The sequence below is a fragment of the Zootoca vivipara genome, chromosome 8 (genome assembly GCF_963506605.1).
Source record: "Zootoca vivipara chromosome 8, rZooViv1.1, whole genome shotgun sequence".
Lineage (NCBI taxonomy): Eukaryota > Metazoa > Chordata > Lepidosauria > Squamata > Lacertidae > Zootoca > Zootoca vivipara.
Window position 1 is genome coordinate 22,428,632 of NC_083283.1, and position 14,282 is coordinate 22,442,913.

A 14,282-nucleotide genomic window follows, 5' to 3' on the forward strand; every position below is an offset into this window, starting at 1 on the left:
TATCAAAAATTGATGTAACTGTAGCATTAGTTTTCCATAAAGGTTCCAAGTTTTGGTAGTATTGCTGTGAATCTGAAAATTGCATTTTATTTTGCAGCCGGTAGAGCACAATAAGAGGTGGGATATATCATTCCATTTTGCTTTCTCTTAGCTCTACTTAGTTTTAATTTGTTTTCATTTTTCATGCATGTCAAATTAACATTAACTTTGTTAAAACAAATCTTTTAGTGTTTAAACGGTCACAGAGTTCCTGTGTTGTGCTAAAATAGTGTGTATCACAAAAGCCACCCAAGAGCAAATCCACACTTAAAGCATATTCAATTTATGTTTTTAATATTCAATATTTATGCAATTGTATGTTCAATAAAGCATGTACATTTAAAGCAGATTCAATGCACATTTAAAGCACATGACTTCCCACAGAGTATCCTGGGGACCTGTAGTTCCCCCTTCACAGATCTACCATTTCTAGCACCTTTAACAAACTTGGAGGGGAAACCAAACATTTTTGATAAACAGCTTAACAACTGGCAGCAGATATTGAATTTTGGAATAATTAATAGCAGAATGAGAATAGGAAACGAGAGTTAATGTTGCAGAATACACAAATTACAAATATGTTTTTTTAAAATATTTTCCCCTTATTTATTTATTTCATAAATTGTAAATACCACTTGATTGTTTAAAAACAACAACAACCTCAAAGCGGTTAGACAAATGAATTTATTGTGTCTGTTAGGATGACAATCTAACTGTTTGCTTCTCTTCCCACTTAACACAGTTTCTATATGCCAATTACATTGCTCCTTCTGCTAGCATGGATATTGGACTACAACAGATCACAAAAAGTGAGATTTACCAGAAAATTGAGCCACCATTTGAGGATCTTTTTGACTCGGCAGAAGAATACATCCTCACCCTTCTTTTAGATCCATGGATGAAGATGGTAGAACAAGACAGAAAAACTTATGGGCAGGTAATTTAAGGATATACTATAAGAAGTGAGAAAGAAGTGGTAATGGCCCCTTTTGTTTGAATTGCTAAGCTGTTGCATTTGAAATCCCTGCATTTGGAGTCATGCAGTGTTGAACTGGTTGTTGGCTTGTGTATGGAGGCTAGCAACCCTTAAGCCAGTGTTTCCCAACCTTGTGCCTCCAGCTGTTTTCGGACTACAATTCCCATCATTCCTGACCACTGGTCTTGCTAGCTAGGGATGATGGGAATTGTAGTCTCAAAACATCTGGAGGCACAAGGTTGGGAAACACTGCTTAAGCTACAAAATACTTCAAAGAACTTCATCCTCTTTTTTCCCCTAATTGAGTGCCGGCTCTTAATTTATTATCTGTGCCCGTAAAGCACTGGTATTTTCTAGCATGCTGGGTGTTCATTGGCTTTTTGAGGGCTCTAAGCAACTAATAAAATAGGATTTAACCTTAAGCCTGTTCATCATCTTGCCTCGGGTCCCTTGCTTGTAATGTTGATGCCCCGTGGGTGATAGATGTTGTTGTTTGTCCGGGAGAGAATGGTCATCACGCCCTTCCCAATTGTGCACAGAGAGGGCTAGACAAATTCTCCACGACAAGACATCCAGATCTAGCGTGGTATTTTAGAGTAATAAAATGAAACTTTTATTACATAGCAAGACAAAAATCTCTAGTTCTATCGGGACAAGTAGTTCGCTGTTGACTGGTTTAATAATTGTTTTCTCAAAATGTATCTTTTGTACCATGAAGAACAAATAAAAACATTATTAAAGAAAGAAAGAAATCCAGGTCAGCGTGGGTAACAAGATGCTACACTGTCCAGTTTTTATTATATAGTAACAGCTGTTTGAATGTTCAGTCATCACAGGTGGGACCTTTTGCTTCTGAGCGTGTTCAGTCCATGTTGGGCTGCGTTTTAGATTTTTTGCCCCCTTTGTTTGTTTCTTTTTGTTATCATTCTGGGTATTTTGCAAATCTCAGGGTTTCCCCAAGGATGCTAATACCTACTTTTGTTTTCCTTGTTTCCTGTTTTGGCTACAATCCTAGCGACACTAGATGCCTGAGCTCGCTATTAGAAGGAGTGAAGTTCTCTGTGCCTCCAGCATCAGAATAACTCCTCTTTACATATATGTATATGTATTTGTCACTTATCTGAAAGATAAAACATTATCCTGGATGAGTTTAAATAAAATTGCTGTGTTTTCCTTCTGAATGCATTTTTAAAATAAAATAAAAAATCAGTCCTTGCACAAAGCTTGCAACAACTTTATCATGCTTCCTTTTTTGCTGGTGCATTCGCCCCCGAGTGAGAAGCACCAGCAGCTCTGGGAGGGAATTTCCTTTTAGCTGTTTCAGCGAATCCTTTCCTTGAACCATCTGCTCCAGAGGATGCGACTTCCAGTGATATGCCTCCTAAACATCTGTCTTGTTATTGGCAAATGTCGTTCTTTTCTACCCACTGTCACTGGCAGGCTGCCTCTCCAACCCCTTCATCTTCCTTTCTATAATGTGTCCTGTGTGGATGACATAAGATATTATTTTTATTAGGTGGAGCTGGTGGAAGAAACTCGACAGCTGGACTCAGTGTACTTTAGAAAGCTGCAGGCTTTGCATGGAGACAGCATTTCCAAGAAGGATGAGGTAAGGCAAGCACCTATTAACAAAAACAAGCTCTTTATTTTTGACTAGCACCAGGAGGTTAACTCTTTGTATTTCTCGGGTGGGATAAATACACTTTGAGACCCTTATAGACTTGTACACTCTGTGGCTCGGCACCACTGGCTTTTGAGGGACACACCACCCACGCTGAGGTCCAGCTCATGACAACAAGCTACAGCATGTCATCTCCTTGGGAAACTTAGATAGCAAGTGTTTCATGAGAAGTGGCCAGCCACACAAATCAGTAATAGTCATCATGCAAACTACAAAAGGAGGGGAGAAAGACAGAAACAAGGTCTATGAAAAGTCACGAGACCCAAGTGGTGCACAGCTTTGACACATGGGACAGCCTCCATTTGCTTGCATTTCAAGTAGTGTGGATAGTGCCCAAGTCTTTACACTAGGAGAATGCAAATCACTTTTACATGGAATTGTCTAGGTGGTGAGGATTAATCCATGGGGTATTGCCTCAAAACAGGGTTCCTTAAAACCTTTGCCCTCTAATGTTTTGGACTACAGCTTCCATCATCTCTGACCATACTGGATGGGACTGATGGGAGTTGTAGTCCATCTGGGGGACACCAGGTTGGGAAAGGCTGCCTTAAAAGACAGAGCCACATCTCCTCTGAATATTTTAATCAATAGGCTATACTTGATTGCCATGATACCTCTTCAAGAGCTATAATTCGCAGAGTGGTTTAACAACCCCTCTTCCCAGGGAACTCTGGGAATTGCAGCTCTTTGAGGGGGAATAGGGGTCTCCCAACATCTTTCAGCACCCTTAACAAGCTACATTTACCAGAATTATTTGGGGGAAGCCATGACTGTTTAAAGTGGCATCTTAGTGCTCAAAATATACTGAGTGAATGTGGCCTTAGTTAGCTAGCAATGTCTTCTCCTTCCTTACATCAGGGCCCCCACTTTAATCAGTAGTATTCTGAGGGGAGCAATTAAACTGGTCCTACCAACTTTTATTTTTCTACCTCAGCGTGTACTTTCAGCCACATCCATTGCTGGCATGCAGCCCCAGAGGATTGGCCAAGCCCCAGAGGGTTGGGCCAGAAAATGTGATCTAAAGGCTTTCTACAGTCATATCATAAGTCTCATCTCAGAGATAAGGAAACATCTCCCTCTCCTCTTCATCAGTGCTTGGCTCCCATAGAAGCCATTTTGTAATAACTGTCGGTCGCTTGGCAGTCATCCTTGGTGGAGTGCACCCTGTCCTGTATTTTGATACATGTAATTGCCCCTTCATGTTTGGTCCTGAAATGCAATTCCATGGAGAAGCAGAAAACAACAGCAATCTGTAGAAAGGAGGAAGGCAGAGGAAAATCTATAAGGCTTATGAAAATGGGTCGTTAATTAGATTATCTAGAGTGCTTGGTACAATTCTTTCATTAGGTTTCAGCTGTCAAAGAAGAGGAGGTCCCATTGCACCCTGAACCTACCGTAGTCACAGAACCCCCAAGTCAAGCACTTCCTGAAGAAGTTACGTCATACAGCATTCAGGACCTGTTAAAGAAGAAATTGGAGCTGGAAGCTTTCCGGACCTTCCTTGAACAGCAGTCTGCAAGGTATTTTTTCTGTGCTAGTATGTCCTTGCAATGAAAGTGTACCTTCTTGACCGGAGCTTGTGATATTTGGTATCTTATCTCATGATAAAATTATTGCTGCAGTGACTAGATCAGGCTTCTCCAATGTAGTGCCCTCCTGATATGGCTGGGGCACATAGGTGGTGTAGTCCAGTGTTTCCCAACCTTGTGCCTCCAGCTGTTTTCAGACTACAATTCCCATCATTCCTGACCACTGGTCTTGCTAGCTAGGGATGATGGGAATTGTAGTCTCAAAACATCTGGAGGCACAAGGTTGGGAAACACTGGTGTAGTCTAAAGCATCTGGTCAGGGAAGGCTGAGCTAGATTTTTTGCAATGAAATAAGCCATTTCTTTCATACACCCAGAAGGAATGAGCCTCTCAGCTGTTTCTCGGAATTCCATCTCAGGAAAGGGTTTTGTGGGTATGTGGTGGTGCTGGTGTATCACAGACACACATCCAGAGCCTTATGTATGCTCCCAGGTACACGTGGGGCACCTTCCACTCTACTCCGGCCTGCTCATCATGTCTTTCTCATTCATGTCAGTGGGGGGAGGCACATGGCGTTTATATCCGCAGATGTAATTTCTCACTAGAAAGGAAAATATAACTGAAAGGAAATATAAAAGCTGTGCAAGGCTGGTCCAAGACATTTTGCTGTCTTACTCAGCTGAAGCTTTCCATCCAGAATCCCTTCCCCTGGCTGGCTTTTCGCAGGAGATTCTGGGATTATAGCCATACATTTAAAGTACTACTGTCTGAATTTAACAGTCATGGCTTCCTCCAAAAAAACCCTGGGATTCCATGGTTGGTTAAGGGGTTAAGGATGCTCAATCAGTCTTCCCAGGGAACTATGGGGATTCTGTGAGGGGCCCTTAACAAGCTGTGGTTCTCTGCATTCTTTGTGGGAATCCATGGCTGTCAAAATGGTACAGTGGTACCTCTAGATGTGTTCCGCTCTTGTTATGGACTTTCAGCTTACGAACACGGCAAACCCGGAAGTGTTTACTTCCGGGTTTGCCACACGTGCATGCGCAAAAGCGATCTGCACACATGCACACAAGCGCTCGATTGCACCATGCACATGCACAGAAGAGGCACTCTAGTTGTGGACTTTTTGGGGTGCAAACGGCACCCCGAAATGGATCGGGAACTAGAGGTACCACTGTATAAGGGAGCTTTAAATGTAAGGTACAGATGGAGTCAAAGAGTTAGAGATTCTAAAATATGCAACAAAACAATATACATATACAAATGACATCTAACTATCAGATAAAACAATTCTCAGAGTATTTAACAGTCAGTACCTCTTCCCCAGGGACGTCTGGGGATTGTATGACTGTGAGGGGAACAGAGGTCTCCTAAAAACCCCCCAGCTCTTTTAACAAACTTCCCAGAATTCTTTTGGGGAAGCCACAACTGTTCACTCTGGTATTACATAGCTTTAAATGCATAGTGAAGATAGTGTCTGAGTTGCTAAATATCAAGGTGCTAGAAGGTTCTTTGTTGCTCTTACCACGCTATTTCCAGACTTTCTTCATGACTGCTGTGAAGGTGTGGGAAAATAATTTTGGTTGGTAAACTACTTGTGGTACAAAGTGACTTCCTGGTGTAAATCCTATGTGTATTTACTCAGAAGCAATTCCCCTTGGTTTTTCTGTTGAAGATTGTAGCCTTCATATGATAATGGATATTTGATTGTTGAGGACCTATTTGGTCAACTGGTCAATGGAAATTGTAATGAGATGGAAATAAGTACTCTTTTACCTTATTTGCAGCATTGACCTCACGTGCTGGCTAGACATTGAACAGTTCCGTAGGATGCTTCACAGAAATAAAGAACTGAGAGAAGCAAAATCTAAGGACATTAAGAATAAATATTTGAATAGGAAATACTTCTTTGGGCCTGGCAGTCCAGCTACAAAAATGGAGCAAGAGCAGGTAATCAGTTGGTATTAAGAGCTTAAGATTTGACTGTGTTGGACAGACCAGTTCTCGCATTGCATTAACACAGGGGTCAGCAAACTTTTTCAGTAGGGGGCCGGTCCACTGTCCCTCAGACCTTGTGGGGGGGGCGGACTATATTTTGAAAAAAATAATAATGAACGAATTCCTATGCCCCACAAATAACCCCGAGATGCACTTTAAATAAAAGGACACATTCTACTCATGTAATAACACCAGGCAGGCCCCACAAATAACCTAGAGATGCATTTTAAATAAAAGGACATATTCTACTCATTTAAAAACATGCTGATTCCCAGACCATCCGCGGGCCGGATTTAGAAGGTGATTGGGCCGCATCTGGCCCCCGGGCCTTAGTTTGGGGACCCCTGCATTAACATTTACTTTCTCTAGAGCAGGCTACCTCTCATCCATCCAGGGAACTGCCCACTAACAGTGCCTTAGTCTTATCTGGACTGAGCTTCAGTTTACTGGCTCTCCTCCAGTCTTACCAAGGCAAGACATTGGTCCAGCATCTCCACTGCTTTTCCTGCGGATGTAAAAGAGAAGTAGAGCTGTGTGTCATCGGCATATTGCTGAAAATGTACTCCCAAGCTCTGGATGATGGTGTCAATAGCCTGAGCCATTTGCATGTTCCAGAGTTTGGCCAGGGCTTCGACAGGACCGTCAGTCAAATCAGCCAGAAAATACCCCAGAACCATCTAGAAGCCCACCGGATCCACCAGCCTCCTAGGGCAGACCGTCGTAATAGGTGCCCTGCCTCTGCAGAGAGGACCTGAAAGCCTCAATTTCAACAGGAAGTGATCTGACCATGACAAAGGACTGAGGTCAATGTCCCCCACTTTCAGATCACTCTCTTCCTATCCAGCTGAGAAAACAGAGTGAGGCAGCCCCATGGTTGTCATGGCAGCCATGAAGTGCTGAACCACCTCCACAACCAGTCTCTCCGCTTTGGATGTTGAAGTCACCAGAAACCAGCAATCTCAGAGTCCTTAACACTGTCTCTAAGACCAGCTCTGTCAGCTCAGGCAGCGAGACTGCTGGGCAGCGAGGCAGGTGGGAAACCAGCAGAATCACTAATCTGTTCCGATTGCTCAACGCCAGGAACACGTGCACAAGATCCCCTCCCCCCCATAAACCAGACAGAGCCTGGAGAGAGAGAGAGAATTTCTATAGACCACATCAACTTCTCCTCCCTGTCTCACAAGTCTGCCCTGATGCTGCTCCAAGTACCCAGGTGGGCACAGCTGGGTGAGACCAACTCCACCTTGTTCACCCACCCAGGTCTCGGTGATGCAGACCAGATCAGCCCTCTCACCCACAATCATATCATGGATGAAGGAAGTCTTACTCAGAGCCGACCTGGCATTCAGCAGCAGCAGCAGCAGCAGCAGCAGCAGCAGCAGCAGCAGCCACAGGTCCCGAGGGCTAGCTGATAGGACAACAGCAATTTCCCAGGTTGGAGGAGGAGCTGGCACACGGCACAGTCACTAATGGCCTGTGCCACCTGCCCCTTGCCCAGCTTGCTGCAAAATTTGGAGACGTGTGCATTTCAAAGGGTTGCTGTGCTTTGGTTCGTGTATTGTTTTGGAGTGTGTGAATGTACAGTGGTGCCTTGCTCAACGAAATTTTTGCTTAACAAAAGGATTTTTCGAGCAGAGGTTGCCTCCGACCCCCTCCGCGATCGGCAGGGGCGAGGGGGCGCCAGGATCAGCCCGAAATCAGGCTGTTCCGATCCCCTCCTCCCCCTCTGCGATTGCCGAGGCGGGTGGAGGGAAAGCCAGCCAAACGCAAACGGTTGGCTGGCTTTCCCTCCACCCGCCCCACAGCCAGCCAGGGAGACATCCCTTCTAACCGGCTGGCTGTGGGGCAGGTGGAGGGAAAGCCCCAGAGCCGCACAAAGCGTTTGGCTGGCTTTCCCTCCACCTGCCCCACGGCCAGCCAGGGAGAAGGGAGACGGCACCGGACAGTGGGGCAGGCTGGCCAGCGGCCCTGCTTCTGGGGGGGGGGGCAACTGCCCCCCTGCCTACGCCCATGTAGCAAGGCACCACTGTAGGTAGGTTCAGCTTTAAAAGTGAAGCGATTCTCCCCTATCCGTACTATTACAGCATTCAAACTGTGCTGCAGTGACCCGTTATACTGCAGCTAAAGTAACATTCCATGCTTGGTGTGTGTGGAGAGTTTGGCTGTGTCCCCATGACTGGAAACTCCTGGAACTCCATGACATAAAACTGACCTCCATCTGGTGGACTGCTGGCATTTTACATTCCCAAGGATGTGCTTCTTTCTCAGGTTTAATTTATAGCGTGGTTCGTACCATCAGCTGCCACTGTGTGTGCACGCATTTCGGTGGTGGCAGCGGGGAGAGGGGTAAGAAATGCAGAAAGATTTCTGCATTGGTAAGAAATCGATATGTTGAAATAATCCCTCAATGGCTTTACCACAGTGTAGAAAGAGATTAGACTTTATGGTGTGCCTTGGAGTCAGGGAACGCTAAGTTTAGCCTTGAGACGAAGGGAATTGAAGAAAAACTAGCCAAGATATTATGTGAAAACAGCCAAGAATTTTCCCACTGCCTAATGAGCCAAGACCTACAATCAACATAAAAAGAGAGAGAGAAGTTCAAACCCATAAAGTATGAACTGAAGAACTGAGGACTTATTCTGTGTGGCTTCTGTTATATATAAATCCCTGGTATAAAATCATTGAAGGTGACAAGATATATACAAAAGTATTCTTCCACTAGTGGTGAAAATTTGTTCCGTCTGCATTTCAAACCCAGCATAATTCACCAATGTAATTCACCTGGATTTATATGTGGATTGGGACACAGCAATTAATCCAGTTATGCGTGCATCCAAATTTTGCAATCTAATCACTGTTAAAAAAACAACAACAACAAACCAACCGCACTGAAATCCCTTGCTTTGCATGGAAAATATTTCTAAAAACATATATTTGAGGGAACGAATGCATCGAAAAGCATATAAATCTCTTCTTTCAAGCTTTTAAGAGAGTAATGTGTTTTAGGGCAGATACACTGATATTGCCTTCTGCTGACGTGTCTGTTTGTTTCAAAGTAAAGATTAAAGTTTTCTGTTGTTTTTAGTTGAATGACTTTGTTGTGTTTTCGAAATCACCCTGGGATCTTCACCAGTGAAGGGTGGTTTAAAAATGGAACTAAATAAATAAAATTAGGGGAATAATAATAATAATAATAATAATAATAATAATAATAATAATAATAATAATATAATTATACTCCACCCATCTGGCTGCATACGAAAGGTGCACACAATTTATATGCAGCTCTTGGGTGTTTTTTTATTTTAAAAAAGCCAGTACAGAATGATCCAGACTGAACAGAAATGAAGCTGACACAGAGCAGCAATAGGCTGAAAATCAGGGAATGAGCAGGGCGAGCATAAAGTCTCTTGTGCATTTTGGATTTTTGAGGAGATATTTCCTAAGATAATTTCACAGCTGCCATGGGAGGACTAGTGAGCACACAGACACACACGGGTGTCATATTGGTGACCCTGTTCCACTGCACCACCATCCTGGCGTTACTGAGTTTAGCTTTGTCTGCACAAACAATTATTTGATAGGAAAGAGAATTTCTAGATTGTACGGGACCGCCTCTCCTGGTATGCCCCGCGGAGGACCTTAAGGTCCACAAACAACAATATTCTGGAGATCCCGAGTCATAAGATGGCTAGATTGGCCTCTACTAGTGCCAGGGCCTTTTCAGTACTGGCCCCAACTTGGTGGAACGCTCTTTCCCAGGAGACCAGGGCCCTGCGGGATTTGTCATCTTTCCGCAGGGCCTGCAAGACAGAGCTGTTCCGCCTGGCCTTTGGGTTAGACTCAGCTTGACCCCTGTGTTTTCCTCCCTCATGGCTTGGATTTATGGACTACTTGAAATGAGGCTGCACTTTAAATTTTAACATTGTATTTTAATCTGTATTTTAATTAATTGTTTTTATGTTTTATTGTAATTCTGTTGGTGTCAGCCGCCCTGAGCCCGGTTTTTGACTGGGGAGGGCGGGGTATAAATAAAATTTTATTATTATTATTATTACTTTGCATGGTAGCCAGGCTTCGTTTTTCATAGAAATTATTCATGCTTTTCTAGTTGTTTTTGGACTATGGCTGTGTACACACTATACTGTACCTTTAAAGCACATTCTCTCCCTCAAAGCATTCTGGGCATTGTAGTTTAGCCCTCACAGAGACACAAATTACAGCACCCTTGAGGTGGGCAAACTGGTGCACTTGCGAATTTGAGGAGGCGTCGCATCGCAGCTGGGGAGAGAGAAGAGGCACCAGGATGCGGGCACCTATTCCAACTCCTTGCTCTGCAGCACCATCAGAGCCCTGCCAGCTCTCCTCAGAGAAGCTCGCCCTGCTAGTGAGATGGTGTTTTCTGGGCCACTGCAGCTGGAGGCCATGCCAAGGGTGTTGCACTGGCAATGACACTTGAAGGGTAGCGCCCCTCAATTGAGGCCCTTTCCTCAGAGTGAGGCAAAAGAAGAAGGTCAGAAGAGCTTCCCCACCACAGCCCCCTTTGATAGATACCAGCTGTGTGGCTTCTCTGAAGTGGCTCTTGGGGAGTCTGCCACCTCAACATCAGAGACAGTTTTGTGTGCAGCTCTCTCTTCTCAAGGGCAGCAAATCTTTCTGCCCAGAGGTGGCAGACACAATAAATACATCACTGCTCTGAGAGGGGGAATGTGCTTTGAAGGTAAAGGGCAATATATTTTGCTGATATATTCGCCTTTTCCCTTAGATAATGAAGTCGAATGGAGGCTGGGGGTATTTACTTCACGAACAAGTTGTTCCTGTGATCTTGCTGGAGGTTCAAAAGTACGTACAGAGGAGACTTGAGAAGCAGTGGATGCCACTGTTTTATGCAAGCGAAGAATCAGGACCACAGACAAGGGTCAAGGTAAGGCTTGACCCGCCTGCGTTGCCTCATTATTTCTTTGTGGTGGCCTGTCGTTCACTTGTGGGTGAGGCAGACGCACAGCAGAATGGCCAGTTGCAAACAGGAGAATATGTGAAGAAAGCCAAATAAGGCTCATAGCTTTGCATGCAGTTTTGCTTCTAATGCACCCCCATCTAGCAGGTATTCCCATTAGCAACCAAAGACATGTTGAATCTGGCTCCACATCTGGCAACTTTTGAAGTGAGTATTGGGGGAGTGCTCTGCGTGTGCAGAGAGCTTGATTTTTGCTGTAGAATTCCACCCTCCATGCACGGTCCCTCCCTCTCTAGAGCACACAAATGCAATCCAGCCACACATTGGAAGCTGGAAGTTGCTGAGTAGCACAGAGGAACCTGAGCCCGAAGAAAATGAGCTGGCTTCCCAACACCCCACCCCGTCTGTTTCTCACACTGCTCCCTCCTCATCCTCCCATCTGGGGCTATCTATTCTTTTAAGAATGGTTCTGATCCCTTCTTCTTCTGCACAATTGTTAAGGAAGGCAATGTCAGTGACTGGCTATCAGCCAGGCCTTTGACAGACTATGAAAGAATTATTATTTGCTACATTGCACAACGAGTCTACTGGGTGGGATGAGCTTCGGAGCCTGGTGCCACATCAGAGAGGAAAAAACTACTGAGTTTGCATAGTCTTCACTTCACTGATTTTTATGGTAGTGCTGCTGGCTGTTCACACACTTGCCAGAGCAAGGAACGAGTGAAACCTGGTTTTGTTTTTGTTTTCCAGGATTTCTTCTATATATTTGGGGGTTTTTTGACCAGGAAAGATAATCACTTTTGGCAAGAGCATCTGCAGATATATGGGCAGCTGTACTTTTTCAGCAGTGGTCCGTTCAGTTCAGTATTCTCTCTCTGAAAGCAACCAGATTCAGATTATTTCAGGAAACAAATTCTTGTGGTTTTCCCACATACCTGTCATATTTTAAGGATGACTCCCACACAACCTCCTGCCATTACAAGACGGCTTATATGGGAGAGTGTGTATGTGTGTTGTATATCTGCAAAGTGTGTTCATATGCATTTGTGAGAGAGATTGTGAGCTGGCCCTGTAGGCTTTGGCTACACACACCTTTTTAGCTCTGCCCACAATTCCCATGAGGTTAGCTACCTGTCCTCAGATTGGAAAAGGTTCTTTTTCAGATGACAAACATAAGCAATCTGCAAACGCAATGTAACATTTCCCTAACTTCAATGGAAACTTGTCACCTGCTTTCCTAGGGACAGAACAATCATTCTTAATTTTTACCAACCCTCTCCTTGCCCCCGGAATTCATTGTCCACCAGTCTACATTGTTATAACAAGCACTTGAATAAAGTATGAGGTTGCACATCATCAACAATAACTACTGTGTTGCATCCTACCCCCTCCTTGCAGCCACACTTCCAAGATGCAGCAGAAGATATCTTAATTCAAAGACTTGAGAAGAGAGCAGAAGCGTGGAAGGCAAGCTATGTTTGTTACCTCTTGTCCTTGATTGTATTCTGGGTTTACATACCTCTAAGGCTGCAGTACTAAGGACACTTTCTAGTGAGTAAAACCCATTGAACTCTGTGGGATTTACTTCTTAGTAAGAATGCTCAGTGCTTTCAGTGTAAACCCTTGCACATTTGGACACAAAGACTTGGTGCTGGGCACATGCAGCCCTCCAGATGTCACTAGATTAACACTTCCATGTCCACATTTGCACATCAGTTTGCAATTTTTAAAGAAAGTTATTGTTAGAGCAAATTTTAGTGACATTTTCTTCTAATATAGACATCATTGAAAACAATTCTGCCCAACAAAATGCATTTCATGTTATTTTCACTAATATATGCACTTGCACAGACACTTCCCCCTAATATCTGTGTTTTTGTTCGCATAATTTGGTTGGAGAACGACCTCACAAAATTTGGAGGAGTAAGCATTTTGAAGGATAGTGAGAATAGTGTTGATTTTTGGGGGGGGGGAAGGGGAGTGGGAGTTGGTTAGGTTCACATTAAAATCCTAACCAAACTGAATTTCTCCTCTATCCCTAACCTGGATACATGCTTATGTTTACCAATGTGCATCCAGAAAACATTCGGGAGAGTATCTGGAACAAAAGGCAGTGCAGGCAACATGGAAAGGGGAGGGGCTGTGAGAAGGAAAAAGGGAGGTGAGGAGGAATTATTACTTTCAGCACCGTGCTGAGTGATGAATAATTCCCAGAATCCAGCATTGTCTAATTTATCTGTCTGTGGGTATTCCATCTTAAACTCTTATGGCCTTCAGATCATGGGGAAGCCATAGTGGTGTCATTCTTCAAAGTAATTGTTGCATTCTAAATTAGTCATCTTGTCTTTAAACGTTTTCCTTATGCCGAAACCCTGTTTTCCCACGCTGCTGATATCTACAGGCACTGATATCTCAAAACAACCTGAGCTGCAGTGTATTGCTTAGAACCCACAGGAGGCAAAGAAATCAAATAGGCAAGATCACTTCCTTGCCCCTCCCATCTATCAGCTGAACCAGAATTGCCACCTACCTCTGCTTGTGCAGTCACCATGTAGACGCTCTGCTTCACACATTAGCATACCTTGAAGGTGGCTCCTGTCTGGTCAGCATGCAGCTCCAAGGCTGGTTCCTGAATGGCTGCAAAGCTCTTTGCCGAAGTTCCTTGTTTGCCCTTCACTGCCTGGTTTGCCAACCCCTGCCACGTGAGCATTGTGTTTGATAATGCAGTACAGTTTGGTAATGGAGCTCCACAAAATGTGGACAGGAGGTCACGGTTTGGATGCCAGTCAGTCATTCTCATGGCATAGCAGCAGTACTCTCTTACATCGCTCCTGCATCTGAAATGCTAACTTAAGAAGGATGTAGCGTGCCAGCTTAAGTGAGCCCAGGGGACGTGATCTGAAAGCATAAGCTACAATAACTGCTGCTGGAGCTAAGGAAGTCTTGGCCTGATTATGCCTGGATGGGAGACTACTTGGGTACCATATGCATGTTTTGCCACGAGCTGCAAACATGGATATACAAATAAATAAGTCAATATAAATAAATCTGCAGCAGGATAGCAGATTGCTCCTATTCAGGTTTCTAGCCAGGTAGTCATGC

The 14,282-nt window shown here is 44.2% G+C and overlaps 1 protein-coding gene across 4 annotated transcripts in view; it reads left to right on the forward strand.

Moving 5' to 3' along the window:
* Positions 1-14,282, forward strand: part of RGS22 (regulator of G protein signaling 22) — a 77,188-nt gene that overhangs the window by 43,033 nt on the left and 19,873 nt on the right. For all 4 annotated transcript variants that reach the window (XM_035126309.2, XM_060277686.1, XM_060277687.1 and 1 more), the window contains 6 exons: positions 782-976; positions 2,532-2,624; positions 4,044-4,216; positions 6,013-6,175; positions 10,989-11,147; positions 12,579-12,647. In XM_035126309.2, coding sequence (XP_034982200.2) covers positions 782-976; positions 2,532-2,624; positions 4,044-4,216; positions 6,013-6,175; positions 10,989-11,147; positions 12,579-12,647 — 852 coding nt within the window. The remainder of the gene's footprint in view (positions 1-781; positions 977-2,531; positions 2,625-4,043; positions 4,217-6,012; positions 6,176-10,988; positions 11,148-12,578; positions 12,648-14,282) is intronic.